Source organism: Equus quagga, chromosome 17, assembly GCF_021613505.1.
Source record: "Equus quagga isolate Etosha38 chromosome 17, UCLA_HA_Equagga_1.0, whole genome shotgun sequence".
NCBI lineage: Eukaryota > Metazoa > Chordata > Mammalia > Perissodactyla > Equidae > Equus > Equus quagga.
Window position 1 is genome coordinate 7,410,400 of NC_060283.1, and position 14,434 is coordinate 7,424,833.

General features: G+C 56.9%; 1 protein-coding gene across 3 annotated transcripts; it reads left to right on the forward strand.

Annotated features, from left to right (window-relative positions):
- The first annotated feature begins 45 nt into the window (after window positions 1–45).
- RASGRP2 (RAS guanyl releasing protein 2) lies at window positions 46–13,769 on the forward strand. Of its 3 annotated transcripts, XM_046644995.1 has the most exons (16): window positions 46–1,552; window positions 2,201–2,303; window positions 2,855–2,917; window positions 3,205–3,336; window positions 4,129–4,279; window positions 4,458–4,631; window positions 4,786–4,902; window positions 6,202–6,483; window positions 7,209–7,286; window positions 7,509–7,631; window positions 7,922–8,037; window positions 11,592–11,733; window positions 11,937–11,973; window positions 12,347–12,523; window positions 13,364–13,427; window positions 13,569–13,769. In XM_046644995.1, exons 1-15 carry the CDS (start codon window positions 1,480–1,482, stop codon window positions 13,420–13,422), a joined length of 1,827 nt encoding a protein of 608 aa, XP_046500951.1. In that variant the 5' UTR covers window positions 46–1,479; the 3' UTR covers window positions 13,423–13,427; window positions 13,569–13,769. The 3 variants fall into 3 exon arrangements, 2 of the variants coding, with proteins under 2 accessions (XP_046500951.1, XP_046500952.1); XR_006885922.1 differs by having other exon boundaries at window positions 1,314–1,552; window positions 12,347–13,427; XM_046644996.1 differs by lacking the exon at window positions 13,569–13,769 and having other exon boundaries at window positions 1,314–1,552; window positions 12,347–13,504.
- The last annotated feature ends 665 nt before the right edge of the window (window positions 13,770–14,434 follow it).

Sequence of the window (14,434 nt, forward strand, 5' to 3'; positions counted from 1 at the left end):
ATGTGTAGGGGCCGGGTACCTTTCCGTGGGGCCAGGCTCTGCCAGCGTCCGGGATGAGGGTTGCCAGGGCACTGGGGCCGCAGGGCTGGCCCTGGACCGCAGGTGAAGGGAGGGCGGGGGAATGGGCGTGTGTGCGCACCCACGGGGGTGTGTGCATGTGTGGGAGAGGGTACATGCGTGTAGGTGCACTGTCTTGCGTGTGTGCACGCGTGTGCGATGTCAGCGCCACTGTGGCCGCGGAACTCCAGGCTGGCCTGGCTCCAGTGAGCAGCAGGTCCGGGAGCAGCGGGTTTGCATTCTGGGGTAGAGAGCTGGGTATGGTGCCCGAGGGTTCCTTCCTGCAGGTGTGCGCGGGGTGTGGGTACCATTGTGTGTGTGAGACGGAGGATGGGCGGCAAGTGCCTGAGGCCCCGGTGTGTGTGAGCTGGAGCGTCTTGCACCCCAATGTGGGTCCCTGGCCTGGGGATGGAATGAGTGCCTGTCGCTGTAAGGATGCGTTTGACCCCGCCAGTGACGAGTTGCTGCTGGGGTCATACAGGCACTCTCCACCCCCCCACTGTGCTAGCGCCCCCTTCTGGGCACCCTACTCTTTGTGTGCCCAAGCGTGTCCAGCCTGTGTGTGGCTCACAGTTCGCCTGTGCAGTCTGGGGCCCTGGGTCAGGAGCTCGAGCTGGGGAGGAAGATGGCCTGCGGAAGGGCTGAGCCCGGACTCCTGGGGCCTTCACGGAGGAGGTGGCTTAGGAGCGCGCGGTTCCCAGGCTCAGGCTTCCCGCTGATGCCTCGGTGCCGCAGCGGGCTCCCCCCACCCCACCCCCCGCCCAGGAATGTTCCTCTCCACTCCAGCCGGCCTTCCCAAGGGCAGGCCCCTGGGGGCCGCCACAGCTCCGCCTCCCCTCCCCGGGAGCCCCGGAGGGGGCGATGCGGGCAGGACGCCTGGGTTCCTCCCCCCTCCCATCCCAGGGAGAAATTCCTCCGAGGTCCCCTCAGGCTCTGGGTTCCCAAAAATAACCCTGCGGGGGAAGGGAGGCTGTGGAGGGAGGGAAGCGGGAGGGGCGCAGAGCCGAGCTGCGGGGTGCTGCAGGTGCCGCTGGGGAGAGGACGCGAGGAGAGAAGGGCCTACGGGGGCTGGGGCACCAACCAGCCCCCAGAGTCCTGGCTCGTCCTCATCCCCGGGGAGTCCCTGGGCCCTCCCGCAACTCCGAGGGAGGGCCGGAAGCCTCTCGGCGGGTCCGTTTCCCAACTGGTGGGTTGCACCATCCTGGGACGGACCGTTTAACCCCGGAGTGGCCGCAGCGACCGACTCCGGCCCTGCCCAGCAGGGGGCGTGCCCGCCCCGCCCCGGTCCTGCCCTCCGGGCCGCTCCCCCGGCCGGCGCCTCCGCAGACTCCCGCTCTGCCTCTCCCGGGACAGGGGTCGGCTCCGAGCCCCGTGGGAGGCTCCCGGAGCGCAGCTCGGCCCAGCCTACCCGCGCCGGCGGCCATGGCGGGCACCCTAGACCTGGACAAGGGCTGCACGGTGGAGGAGCTGCTCCGCGGCTGCATCGAAGCCTTCGGTGAGTGGCACGGGAGGGCACACCCAGCCTGAGCCCTGCCCGGAACCTGAACCCGGGGCCCTGCCTGCGAGGACCCACCCAGCTCCGCATCCTGCAGCCTCTTTTACAGCAGCCTCCTTTTCATCACAGGGTAGAGAAATCCACACGCTTCAGAAGGATACAATGTTTCCCTTCCCCAGTATGCCGGTGTGGAAGGGAGGGACGGGGGTCCCCAGACTCTGACACATGAGGAGCATTATCTGTCTCCCCGGGGATCCGGAGGAACTCTGTCTCCGGCCTGGGAGCTGTTTCCGGCTGATGGGGGGCGGCTTATCTGGTGAGGGGGTGCCCCTTCGCCCAAGCACTCAGGAAATGACCTCTGAATTCTTGACCCCGGGAACCCAGGCTCCTTCCGCCCCAGCTGGTTCCTCTCTGGAGGGACGATGGGCCGGACTCAGACGCTGCCCTCCTCCAGTTCCTCGGATCCGGCCTGATGGCACTCCCACCCTAACTTTTCTCTCTAATCTGCCTCCTGGTTTTGGAGTCCTGGGAAAGCAGGAGGTTGTGGCGGGGGTGGTCTGGATACCTGGCAGGCTGCGGGGTCGGCTTTAGGGACCACAGCTGCAGGACGAAGGGTCAACCTGCTTCTCTTTGACCCCTCGGAGTTAGATGACTGCGGGAAGGTGCGGGAACCAGAGCTGGTGCGCATGTTCCTCATGATGCATTCCTGGTACATCCCTTCCTCTCAGCTGGCAGCAAAACTGCTCCACATATATCCTTGGTGGGCCTCGCCAAGGGCCCTGCGTCCGAGTCCGTGAGCCAGCCCGGCTGCCCGGCCCAGGCGGAGAATGGGCTTCACTGCCAGATCATGGGCCCTCCTCTGTCCCAGAATTCAGGCCCGGCCCAGCCTCCCCCTAGGGCCTAGGCTCCACCCCTCCCCTCCCCTCGGGACTCAGGGCCCCGCTCCGACTCTCTCCCCAACCTAGGCCTTGCTCTCGTCCTCCCTCCAGTCTAGGACCTGTCCCCACTCCCAGCCTGGGTCCCGCCCCTGGCTTCGCTCCCAGAACCCAGGCCCGGCTCTGATGCTCTGAGCCTCCCCTAGAACCTAGCCCCCTTCCCAGCCCTGCGGCCTCCCAGTGCTCACACCTCACCCCTGCCTTCAGCCCTTTTCCAGAGCTTCGGCCCCAGCCTCGCCCCGGACCCCGCCCCCAGCATGTCTCCTAGAACCAGGCCCCGCCCTCAGCCTCCCTCCAGAGCTGGGCCCATCTCCTGCCTCCCTTTCTGGAGTTGTCTCCGTCTTGGTTTTCCTTAACTCTCCTTCACCTACCAACAATCCCGGAAGGACAACTCCAATTCGCTGCAGGTGAAGACATGCCACCTGGTCAGGTGAGCCTTCTTCTTGGGGCGCTGTCCCCTCTCTTCCCTCAGGCTTCAGACGGGCCTGCGGAGCGGTCCTGTGTGTTTGAACCAGGCTCTGTCCATGGTGGGTGTGGTGCCCCGGGCACGCCCCTCCTGGATCAGGCCTGGGTTTCCTGATCTGCCCAATGTGGGTGGGGAAGGAAAGAGCTGGGAGACGGGAACCCCAGTTTGAGGCTCTTTCCTCCTCTTTGGGGAACTACGATCCCAGGGGATGGTGGGGGAAGGGCTGTCGGGTGACTCCACACCTCGGCCAGGTACTGGATCTCAGCATTCCCAGCGGAGTTTGACTTGAACCCGGAGCTCGCCAAGCAGATCAAGGAGCTGAAGGCTCTGTTGGACCAAGAAGGGAACCGCCGGCACAGCAGCCTCATCGACATCGACAGCGTGTGCGTGGGGGGAGCTCAGAGGGCTGGGGAGGACACTCGGCATCCTGCACCGTGGGTGCTTAATAAATGTTTGTTGAATTGAATGAGGGAGGGTCATATCACTCTCTTGCTTAAAAACCTTCTATGGCTCCCTGTTGCCCTCAAAATGTCTCGGCTGGGGATTGAGGCCTTTCGTAGTCTGGAGCCAGCTTGGGGTTCCTGCCTCATTTCCACAGCCCACCGCCATCCCGTTCACCTCATACTGCAGCTGCACTGGTCCCCTCGCCATCCTGCAGCCCCTGTGTCCTTCCCCACCATGCTGCTCTGTTCACATTGGTCCCTTGCCTCCTTCTCCATGTCATCAAGACTCAGCTCAAGCGTGCAGTGTCCATGGGCTCTGAGGGCTCAGGGCTTTTCCGGGACAGAATTTGTCCTTCTCTCTGTTCCCCCACGGCCCTTTGTGCAGATCCCTGTGCAAAGACCCGTACACGTGCCACGCTGTTTTGTGATTGTTTGTTCTGTGTCTGTCTCCCTCAGTAGCCTGTGAGCTCCTCGAGGGCAGGAACCGTGTCTTGCCATCTCTGTCCCCCCAGCGCGTAGCAGTGCTTGGCAGAGTACGTCTTCCATAAACGTGTGTGGAGTGCATGACGAGGGGGAGATTGCAGGAGTGGCCGGACTGGGGACATCTGTGTCCAGCATGGTGCCTCGCACTGTGTGGGTCCTCAGTCCGCTCGAGTGGCGTGTCTGCATGAGTGTGGGGCCACAAGGGATGGGGCGTCTCCAGCCAAGGGCTCACTGCCTCTGCCCCCCCAGCCCCACCTACCAGTGGAAGCGGCAGGTGACCCAGCGGAACCCCATGGGACAGAAGAAGCGCAAGATGTCCCTGTTGTTTGACCACCTGGAGCCCATGGAGCTGGCGGGGCATCTTACTTTCTTGGAGTATCGCTCCTTCTGCAAGATTCTGGTGTGGCGCCAGGGCCTCTGGTCGGGGCTGGAGTGTGGGCTGGAGAGGGAGTCCCAGGCGGGCAGGCGGGGCTGCAGGGTGGGTCAGGGGGTTTCAGCTTAACCACCAAAGGGCAGCTGGAGGGTGAGGAGTGGCCAGCGGGGAGGGGAGGGGGTGCTGAGGCCGCTCCCGCCCCCAGTTCCAGGACTACCACAGTTTCGTGACTCACGGCTGCACGGTGGACAACCCCATCCTGGAGCGATTCATCTCCCTCTTCAACAGTGTCTCGCAGTGGGTGCAGCTCATGATTCTCAGCAAGCCCACAGCCCCGCAGCGGGCCGCGGTCATCACACACTTTGTCCACGTGGCAGAGGTGCCCGCCCCTCCCTTGTCCTCCAACCCCCTCAGTTGACAGTACGGCTATGTTTGTTGCTCCTTTCCCCACTGCCTCCTCTCCAGAAAAGCTCGGCCAAATTCTGGGCCTGTCCATTGGCTCACTGCCTTCCCCCTCCCCGTGTGTCCCCCAGAAGCTGCTGGAGCTGCAGAACTTCAACACGCTGATGGCAGTGGTCGGGGGCCTGAGCCACAGCTCCATCTCCCGCCTCAAGGAGACCCACAGCCACGTGAGCCCGGAGACCATCAAGGTGCCTGGGACTGAGGGGTCGGGGGGCAGCCTGGTCAAGCCCTGGAGCCAGTGCTTCCCAGCTCTGGCCTCCCTGAGAACTCCCAGCAACACTGGGGGTTGGGCACTTCTGTCCTCACTTGACAGATGGGGAAACTGAGGCTTGAGGGGTTAAATGCTTTTCCCAGGACCCACCATGAAAGCGGCTGAGCAGAGGCTCACGGTCTGCCTGACTCCAAACCTTGTGCTTCCTCCTCTGATTTTTTTTTTTTAGCGTATCGAGTGACATTCGTGTAGAGACGTATATAAGACATATGTACAGTTTAAGGAAAAATTATAAAGAAAACACTCATGTAACCATTACCCAGGTCAAGAAATAGAACATTGTCAGCCCCCAAAGCTCCCAGCACCTTAGAGCTTAACTCCCTCCCCATCAGGGGCAACCAATGTCTGACTTTCGTAATGAAGATGAATTTGCTTACCTTTGTAGCTTTACTACCTATGTATGCGCCCCCAAAAGTGTGGCGTTTTTGTTGCCTGTCTTTGAGCTTTCTATGAATCATGTTGTATATGTTATTTTTTGTCTTTTTTTATTCTTATATTCGGTTGTGTGGCGCGATCATGCATTCATTTCCATTCCCGTATAATATTTTATTGTAAGTCCAGCCCAGTGTATGTATCTGCTGTTGAACATTTGGGGTTTTTCCAGCCTTGGCTGTGATGAACAATGCAGCTAAGAACATTTTTCTTTTTTTTTTTAAGATTTTATTTTTTTTCCTTTTTCTCCCCAAAGCCCCCCCGGTACGTAGTTGTATATTCTTCGTTGTGGGTCCCTCTAGTTGAGGCATTTGGGTCGCTGCCTCAGCTTGGTTTGATGAGCAGTGCCATGTCCACGCCCAGGATTAGAACCAACGGAACACTGGGCCGCCTGCAGCGGAGCGCGCGAACTTAACCGCTCGGCCATGGAGCCGGCCCCAGAACATTTTTCTAGATCGTTGTTCTGTGCTGCTTGGCCTCCCTGAGCCTCAGTTTCTTCTGCTGTTAAATGTGGATGATAATCTGTGCTCAGGCCCGGTGTCAGGTGTGGTATTTGGTAGTGGGTGTTCCCTTGACCTCATGGCCTATGAACTTTGACCACCAGGGGTTAAGGGAGCCTGTGTTGGGGGACAGTGAGGGAGGATTTTGACGTTTCACCCATCCGTGACTCTGGCTCCTCATCCTCTCCCACGTTTCCAGGGCTGAGCAGGGGAGGGTAGTTGAGCCAGTGACGTGAATGCGTGTGTGTGTGTGTGTACGTGACCCTCTGCCCTTTGCCCCCCAGCTCTGGGAACGTCTGACAGAACTAGTGACGGCCACTGGAAATTATGGCAACTACCGGCGCCGGCTGGCATCCTGTCGGGGCTTCTGTTTCCCCATCCTGGGTGTGCACCTCAAGGACCTGGTGGCCCTGCAGCTGGCATTGCCTGACTGGCTGGACCCTGCCCGGACCCGACTGAATGGGGCCAAGATGAAGCAACTCTTCAACATCCTGGAGAAGCTGACTATGGTGACCAGCGTCGAGCCCCCAGTGCAGGCCAACCCGGATCTGCTGAGCTTGCTCACGGTGAGGGGCCGGGCCCCAGGGTTGACAGCCCACCTGGTCCTGGGCTCACTCAAGGCAGCGGGCTTGGCCTTGGGTTCTTAGTCCTGGTCAAGGGACTGAGATCCAGGCTGGGCTCCAGGGTTTGGAGTGAATTCTGAGATGCGTTCCAGGCTCCAGACGGGGCTGTGGGCTGGGGTCTGATCGGAGGCTGGCCCTGGCCCGGGGTTGACTTCCTAGCGGGGGGTTGTGTTCGAGCTTTGGGGCCAAGCTCTGGCTTCTGGGTGCTGGGTGGTTTCTAAACACGGTCCTGAGCTCTGAGGTTCGGGGCTGGCCTTGGACTCGGATCTGGGGTCTAGATGTTGGCTGGGGCTTTGGTTCTGGGTCTGGAGTGGATTCTTAGTTGTTTCTAGGCTCTGGACTGGGATCAGGGTTGAAATCTGGGCCTGATTCTGGGTGCTGCGTTGGGTTCCAGGTTGGGGATGAGTTTCAGAGCTCTTGGCTGGGTTCTGACCTGGAGTCTTAGCTGAGATCTCGGTTGTGCGTTGTGCTGAGGGCTTGGGGTCGAGCCCTGGGTTCTGGTCTGCACGCTCGGCTGGCGTGTGGCTGCCGGGCTGTGTTCTAAGCTGGCCTCTGCCCTGAGTCGAGCTTCTGGCCTGGGCTTGTGGCTGAGCTGTGGCCCCTGGGTGGACCTGTGACCTGGGCTCTGGGCAGTGGGCTCCTGGGTGTGACCAGACCCTGTGTCGCAGGTGTCTCTGGATCAGTATCAGACGGAGGATGAGCTCTACCAGCTGTCCCTGCAGCGGGAGCCGCGCTCCAAGTCGTCGGTGAGGGACAGAGTCCTGCTTCCCTCTGCCCATCGGCTTCCTCCCCCACCTCTGCCCCACCTGAGAATCCCAGGATGTGAGGGCAGGAGAGTTCTCAGAGGCCACCCCACCCACACTCCTTGTTGGGCAGGCTCCCTTCTCCCCAAGGCTTCCCCTCTCTGCTTCCCTGGGTCCTGGGCTCCCTCACCTCTGGCCCTTGCTCACACCTGACCATTCCTCCAGCCAACTAGCCCCACGAGCTGCACCCCACCTCCCCGGCCCCCCGTGCTGGAGGAGTGGACCTCAGCTGCCAAACCCAAGCTGGATCAGGCGCTTTTGGTGGAGCACATTGAGAAGATGGTGGAGGTGAGACTCTGTGGGGGCCGGCTCTGGATCCCAAGGCGGGGGGACAGGTCCGTAGTGGTTAATCAAGGCCAGTTTTGCCAGGGCTCCTGGGAGCCACCACCAGTGCCATGTCACAGGGTATAGCTGATGGGTAGGCTTGGGGTGGGGGTATGGAAAAGGGAGGTGATGGGGGACACAGACAGCCACCCACATCTGAGGCCTCCTTCATGACTTGGACTGGGGATGTGGGCAGCACGCACTGACGTTCCTTTTATTTTCCCTGTGCCTGTATGTCCCTCTGTGTTCCCCAGTCCGTGTTCCGGAACTTTGACGTCGATGGGGACGGCCACATCTCACAGGAGGAGTTCCAGATCATCCGTGGGAACTTCCCTTACCTCAGCGCCTTTGGGGACCTCGACCAGAACCAGTGAGGAGGGCTGGGGACTCGGGGACAGGGAAGGCAGGCTCACTTCCCCTCGGGTTTGTTTCCTCCTCTGCCAGATGAGGCCACTGAATCAGACCATCTCAGCCGAGGAGGCGCCCAGTGTGGGGAGGGCTCTTATCTGGGGGGCGCTGCCGGCTGCAGAGGCACAGATGGGGGGTTCCACTTGAATCTTGCAAAGACTGTGGCCTGGGGACTGTTGCTACATCAATGAAGTTTTATTCGTGGAGCTCACAGCTGGCAAAAAGTGTGGGCAAGTTGAACTCCTGGGTAGCCTGTTTTAATGAGTAGATAAGAGAGGCCCGTAATTAGCAGCACCCACTTACTTATCAACCATCCCCATGCTGACAATTTGGACAACAGCTGGTTCTCGAAGTAGGTTACACACGCCCCCTGCAACCACGTTCATACCCCTGTTTTGCTGAGCAGACAAAACTCCAGTCAAAATTCACAGTCCATCCCAGGTCGATTTATTTTTTTTAATGCTATCCGTATTTCAAAAATCTGGCTTTTTTCATATCACAAAAATCTGTGGTAAAAAAAAAAAAAATCTAGGGGCCGGCCCGGTGGTGCAGTGGTTAAGTTTGCATGTTCCTCTTTGGCTGCCAGGGCTTCACCGGTTCGGATCCCGGGTGTGGACCTACGCACTGCTTGACAAGCCATGCTTTGGCAGGTGTCCCACATATAAAGTAGAAGAAGATGGGTAGGGATGTTAGCTCAGGGCCAGTCTTCCTCAGCAAAAAGAGGAGGATTGGCGGCAGATGTTAGTTCAGGGCTAATCTTCCTCAAAAAAAAAAAATGCAGATAGTAAAATAGATTTATGGTGAACAAAGTATATAAAGTAAGAAGGGAAAATTCCCTCCCTCCTTTCCCATCTAGAAGTTATTAGTAACACTGTTCACAAGGGTACGTGTATCCTTCCAGTCTTTTTTTCATGCATGTGTAAATCCATATAGATTTTGTCTGTCTGTGTCTGTTTCATGGACAAACAGGACGCTAGTGCAAACCCAGTTCTGCTTGTGGCCTTTGTCGTGCTTGCTTGGTTTCTGCTTCCAGACTTGTGACCGAGTTCCGTGTTATCCTCCTGGCTTGGGTGGATTTTTTTCCAGGCCACACTTTCAGAGAGGGTGCAGCCCTTGGAGACCTGCGAGGCCCCAGCTTCATGCAGGGGTCTCAGCTTAACTCCTCACCTCCCGCAGGCCCCAGGCCTGTGGCCAGCCCCTGATTGGCTATCAAAACCCAGCACCTGGCTCATCGGGAGGGAGAGCAGCAACCCCCTGCCCGGGCAGCCGCAGCAGCGTGCGGCCCCAACTCACCGCCCCAGCTGGAAGCTGCTCTTTGTTTCTGGAACTAGGGGCTTTCCGTTTCTTTCTTGCCATCTCACCTATGCATTTAAAGCAAGTTTTCACATTTTTTTTTTTAATAATTGTTTTTTGGGATTTACACCTTTATTTTTTAATTTTTTCCTTCTTCTCCCCCAAGCCCCCCAGGACATAGTTGTATATTTTAGTTGTGGGTCTTTCTAGTTGTGGCATGTGGGACGCTGCCTCAGCATGGCTTGATGAGCGGTGCCATGTCTGCGCCCAGGATTCGAACCAACGAAACACTGGGCCGCCTGCAGCGGAGCGCGAACTTAACCACTCGGCCACGGGGCCGGCCCCAACTTTTGACGTCTTTTAACCAGCATCTCGGTATTCGTAGCCATAGGGTTTTCAGGTAGTTTGTTGTTGTTGTTGTTTTCATCGCTGTCTTGGTGGAGCGGCACATCTCGCTCTTTTTGTTTCCCACTTAACCCTTTATCGTGGCCATCTTTCATGCCCATTCACGTAGAGCCGCCTCATTCTTCAGAACAGCTGCAGAGTTTTCCGCTGGGTGACTGGCCCAGCATTTGCCTCGCCGTTCTCCCGCTCCCGGACAGTAGGCTGTTCCCTGTTTTTTGCTATTAATATACGCCCTGTTGCTGTGAACATCCCTGTACCATGCACTCAGGCCACTATTTCTGTAGGAGAATTTCCTAGAAGGGGGATAATTGGATCAAAAGATATGCACATTCTAAATTAGGAGAGAGACTGCCAGAGTGACCTCAGGCAAGGTTGTGCCGGCTCGCACCCCCATCAGCAGCGGACAAGTGCCTGTTTCCCACCTTCCTTGCCAACAGTGGATGCTATAATAAGGTTACAATTTTGCCAGTCTAATTGGCAAATGGTGTCTTGGTTAAATTCGCATTTCTTTAATACTGGTGGGGCAGGATATCTTTTCATATGATTATCGGCCACTTATATTTCTTCTGTTAATTGCCTCCTCATATTCTTTGTCCATTATTCCACTGGGTTTGTCGGTCTTTTTCACATTGATTTTTCAGAATCTCTGTTAATGGGTATTAACCCTTTGCTGTCCAATGTGTTTGCAAAGATTTTCTCCCCGTCTGTCATTTCTGTTGTCTTTTTCCATATAAAAAAATTTTAAAAGTTTTGTGTGCTCAATGTCAGTCTTTTCCTTTGTGGCTTCTCGGATTTGTGTTATGTGTGGAAGGCCCTCGACCCCTCAGGATTACAAAATTACTCTCATGTCTTTCCAGATACTTTGATAATTTTATTTTTTACGTCAGTGTTCTCACTTCAGTGGGAATTTAGTTTTCACGCACAGTATAAGGTAGGAGTCTAGGTTAATATTGTTTTCTAAATGGTCGGTTGTCCCAATGCCCCATTGATCTAGGGGCCGGCTGGACCACGTTATGGATCCCCAGATACAATGGGTAGAAGTTTGCAACAAGGGCCGGCTCTGACCTAGGAACTACACAGATGCTTGTGTAGACACTTCATGGGCACTATCTCATTGCATCCTTACAAAAACCCTCTGAGCTGGAGGAATTATCATCCCCATTTATAGGAGAGGAAACTGAAGCACAGGGCGATTCATCGGCCCAAGGTCACACAGCCAGGAAATGGAAGAGCCGGAATTTGACCTGGGCTCTGTCTGTCTCCAAAGCACATCGCTTTTTCCCCTAAAACACATAAGTAGGTGAAAAAAGGGTTCTGTGGAAGCCGTGTGTTATGTGGGAAACCCTGATTACGGGGGTCTTTCCGGCAGGATTGTGCAAGTGAGAGGCGTGTCGTTCTTCCCAGTCTTACCTGGTCCCCAAACTCATCAGAGGTCTCTTAACTATCAGTGCTCCCGACTGGGGTTCCAAGGAGCTCACTTTGGGAAGCGGAGGTTGATAATCCCACGGGACAGAGCACAGCCCTTTTAGTTTACACACCAACTCCCTGGAGTGGGCGGGGCAGGAATCAGGTGCCCCATTTTTCTGGGGAGGAAACCCAGGGAAAGTAACTCGCCAGAGACCACACACCTGGTTCCTAGCAGCTTCTAACTCTGCCTGCCTCCACGTCCAGTGCTCTTTCTCTTGCTGGCACCCCTGGGCCCAAATCAGGAGTTCCGTGAGGACCTTTAATTTGGTAGGGGATTTCCCCAGGGGGATGGGCTAGGCCGGCGGGGGTGCTCCTGGGGAGGCCCGAGCTGAGGCGCCCCTCCCCCGGCAGGGACGGCTGTATCAGTAGGGAGGAGATGGTCTCCTACTTCATGCGCTCCAGCTCCGTGCTGGGCGGCCGCATGGGCTTCGTGCACAACTTCCACGAGAGCAGCTCCTTGCGCCCGGTCGCCTGCCGCCACTGCAAGACCCTGGTGAGCACCCCCCACCCCGCCACACCCCTCCCGCCCCGCCCCCGCGGAGTCAGCGGCCTCTCCTCCCGCTGCTCTGCGCCTGACCCAGAGGGGTCCTAAGAACACGGAGCGTCAGTCCCAGTCCCTGCCCTTGAGAAGGAGGAAGTAGAGTCCTCACTTCTAAGTTCCTCCCCTCCCAGCACGGCCCCCCTCCTCTATTTCAGATCCTGGGCATCTACAAGCAGGGCCTCAAATGCCGAGGTGAGATGGAATGGCAGGGCTGCTGGGCTGAGCTTTCTGAGGAATCACTATCTGGGTGGGGATTCTTATTTTGGTGGGGCAACTACAAAGGAGTGAAGTACCTTGGAGCCAGAGAGGCATGATGATGATATGTGAAAGGAGTAGCCTTTAAGAGGGCTTTTATTTTGGTGAGGCAGCCACCCTGGAACCGAGAAATTGGAGAGGGCATAGACTGGCCAGTAGGATGAAGACAGCACTTTGGAAGGAGACTCTTGCTTTGGTGGGGCAGCTGCTCAGGAGCAAAGGGACCTGGGGAGAGGTACAGGCCCACAGAATGGGATGGAGGGTGTTCTGACCCATGGCCCTGGCTGAGCTCCCCATCTGCCTTCCCCAGCCTGTGGTGTGAACTGCCACAAGCAGTGCAAGGATCGCCTGTCAGTCGAGTGTCGGCGCCGGGCCCAGAGTGTGTGTCTGGAGGGGTCTGCACATTCACCCTCACCCACACCCACCCACCACCGCGCTTTCAGCTTCTCCCTGCCGCGCCCAGGCAGGCGAGGCTCCCGGCCTCCAGGTAAGAGGGGGTCTCATTCTGGACTGGCCTGTGGAGGGAGGAAGGCAGGGCCGTTGTGGCAAAGTATTAACTTATGCAGATGGAAAACCTTCCAGAGTTTGTAATTCTCTTATTTTGGTGGGGTGATGAAAAAAGGTTGGACAGATAAGGCTGTCAGAAGGTGGCCAGGGAGCCCTTGACCTTTGGAGGCTGAGGGGAGAGAGACTCTAATATATAAAGAAGAGTAAATGTGAAAGAAGCCTCAAGATTCCAGTAGCACTCTTATTTTGTTAGGGGGATTGACAGTGGATTGGAGGGGGAATTTAGTGAGCCATTTGCCTGAATTTCCCTCTTTGGCTTCTCTGGTGGCTGTCCTGAGAAAAGTCCCATGCCCTGAAAATCTCCCAACGGCTCTCTTGGGGGTCTCTGGCATTTTTAGGTCAGGTTTCTGAATGACAATTCCTCAAATGATTATTTTGCTGAGCACAGTCTGAACGACTGTGTTAGACGGGGGTCTAAGGCAGTTGACCACGGCCATTTGGATTGGCATCAGTCCTCCAAAGCAGAAAAGATAAAACCATTTGCATCGAGCCTTCCAGAAGTGCTGGGGTCTGCAATGTGAAAGACACACCAAACTGACACTTAAGCAGACTGCACGGACACATCCGTGGCTGCAAAAAAGCTGCGGCAGAATGAAAACTTAGAGAGAGCCTCAAAAATCGGGTGGTTGGGCCGTTCAGTGAATTGATTTTTGGTGGCTGGGTCTGCTTCCGGGGTGGGGCGGGTGCCTCCTGTGAGTCGGGGAAGGGCTGCTGAGGACTCAGGAACCCAGGAGTTGGCTCTGCGACCCCCTGCCTGCAGAGATCCGCGAGGAGGAGGTGCAGACGGTGGAGGATGGCGTCTTTGACATCCACTTGTAATTGACGTAAGTCCTCCCACAGCGCATCCAGAGCTGGGTGCCCCTGAGGGCTGGGGCATGGGGTGCTCTGTCCACAGGCCCAGGCCAGGCCGGCTCCTACTTTTTAGGGGAGGGTCTCCCTTACAACTTCTGTTTTTCTCTTCCCAGCTGTGACTGGATCAAACTCTCGTGCCTGCCTTGGAGAAAAGACTCGCGACCAGAGCAGGGAGCCTGGGGTGCTGGGGCAGGGGGCGGGTGTCAGGGTGGCATGCGGCTGAGGGCAGGGCCAGGGCTGGTGTCCCTAAGGTTGTACAGACTCTTGTGAATATTTGTATTTTCCAGATGGAATAAAAAGGCCCGTGTAATTAACCATCAGAGCCTAGAATCCTCGTGGGGGGTGGGGGAGGGGCCGTAACCACAGGGACTGGAATCTTAGAGTCTGGAACTTTGTGGTCAGCGAATCTTGGGAGATCTGGACTCTCGTGTGTCTAGAATCTTGGGGGGACTAGAATCCTGGGGGACAGAACCTTAGAACCAGAAAACCTTGGAACATAAGAATCTTGGGGAGGGGCCTGCCCGGTGGTGCAGCGGTTAAGTTTGCACGTTCTGCTTCTCAGCGGCCCGGGGTTTGCCACATCATATCCCGGGTGCGGACATGGCACCGCTTGGCAAAAAGCCATGCTGTGGTAGGCGTCCCACGTATAAAATAGAGGAAGATGGGCATGGATGTTAGCTCAGGGCCAGTCTTCCTCAGCAAAAAGAGGAAGATTGGCAGTAGTTAGCTCAGGGCTAATCTTCCTCAAAAAAAAAATAAAGAATCTTGGGGAGGCTTTAGACTCTCACAGAGTCCAGAATCTTAGGGGTCTAAGCCTTGAAACTAGCGCACCTTTGCACCTGGAATTTCTGGGCCCAGTGGTCATATATAACCATAGCCTTCAGCCCACAGCCGGAATTCCCTTCCTTGACAGGTGGCCTTTCAGCCTCTGCTTGAATACTTCCCACAATGGGGAGCTCACTACAGAGAATCACGGGAG

Excerpts from the sequence above, each read along its gene's own strand:
- RASGRP2 (XM_046644996.1), top strand. The coding sequence starts at position 1,480 with ATGGCGGGCACCCTAGACCTGGACAAGGGCTGCACGGTGGAGGAGCTG. Across the intron at positions 8,038-11,591 it reads GGGGACCTCGACCAGAACCA|GGACGGCTGTATCAGTAGGG; the intron begins GTGAGGAGGGCT and ends CTCCCCCGGCAG. Across the intron at positions 11,974-12,346 it reads GCAGGGCCTCAAATGCCGAG|CCTGTGGTGTGAACTGCCAC; the intron begins GTGAGATGGAAT and ends TGCCTTCCCCAG.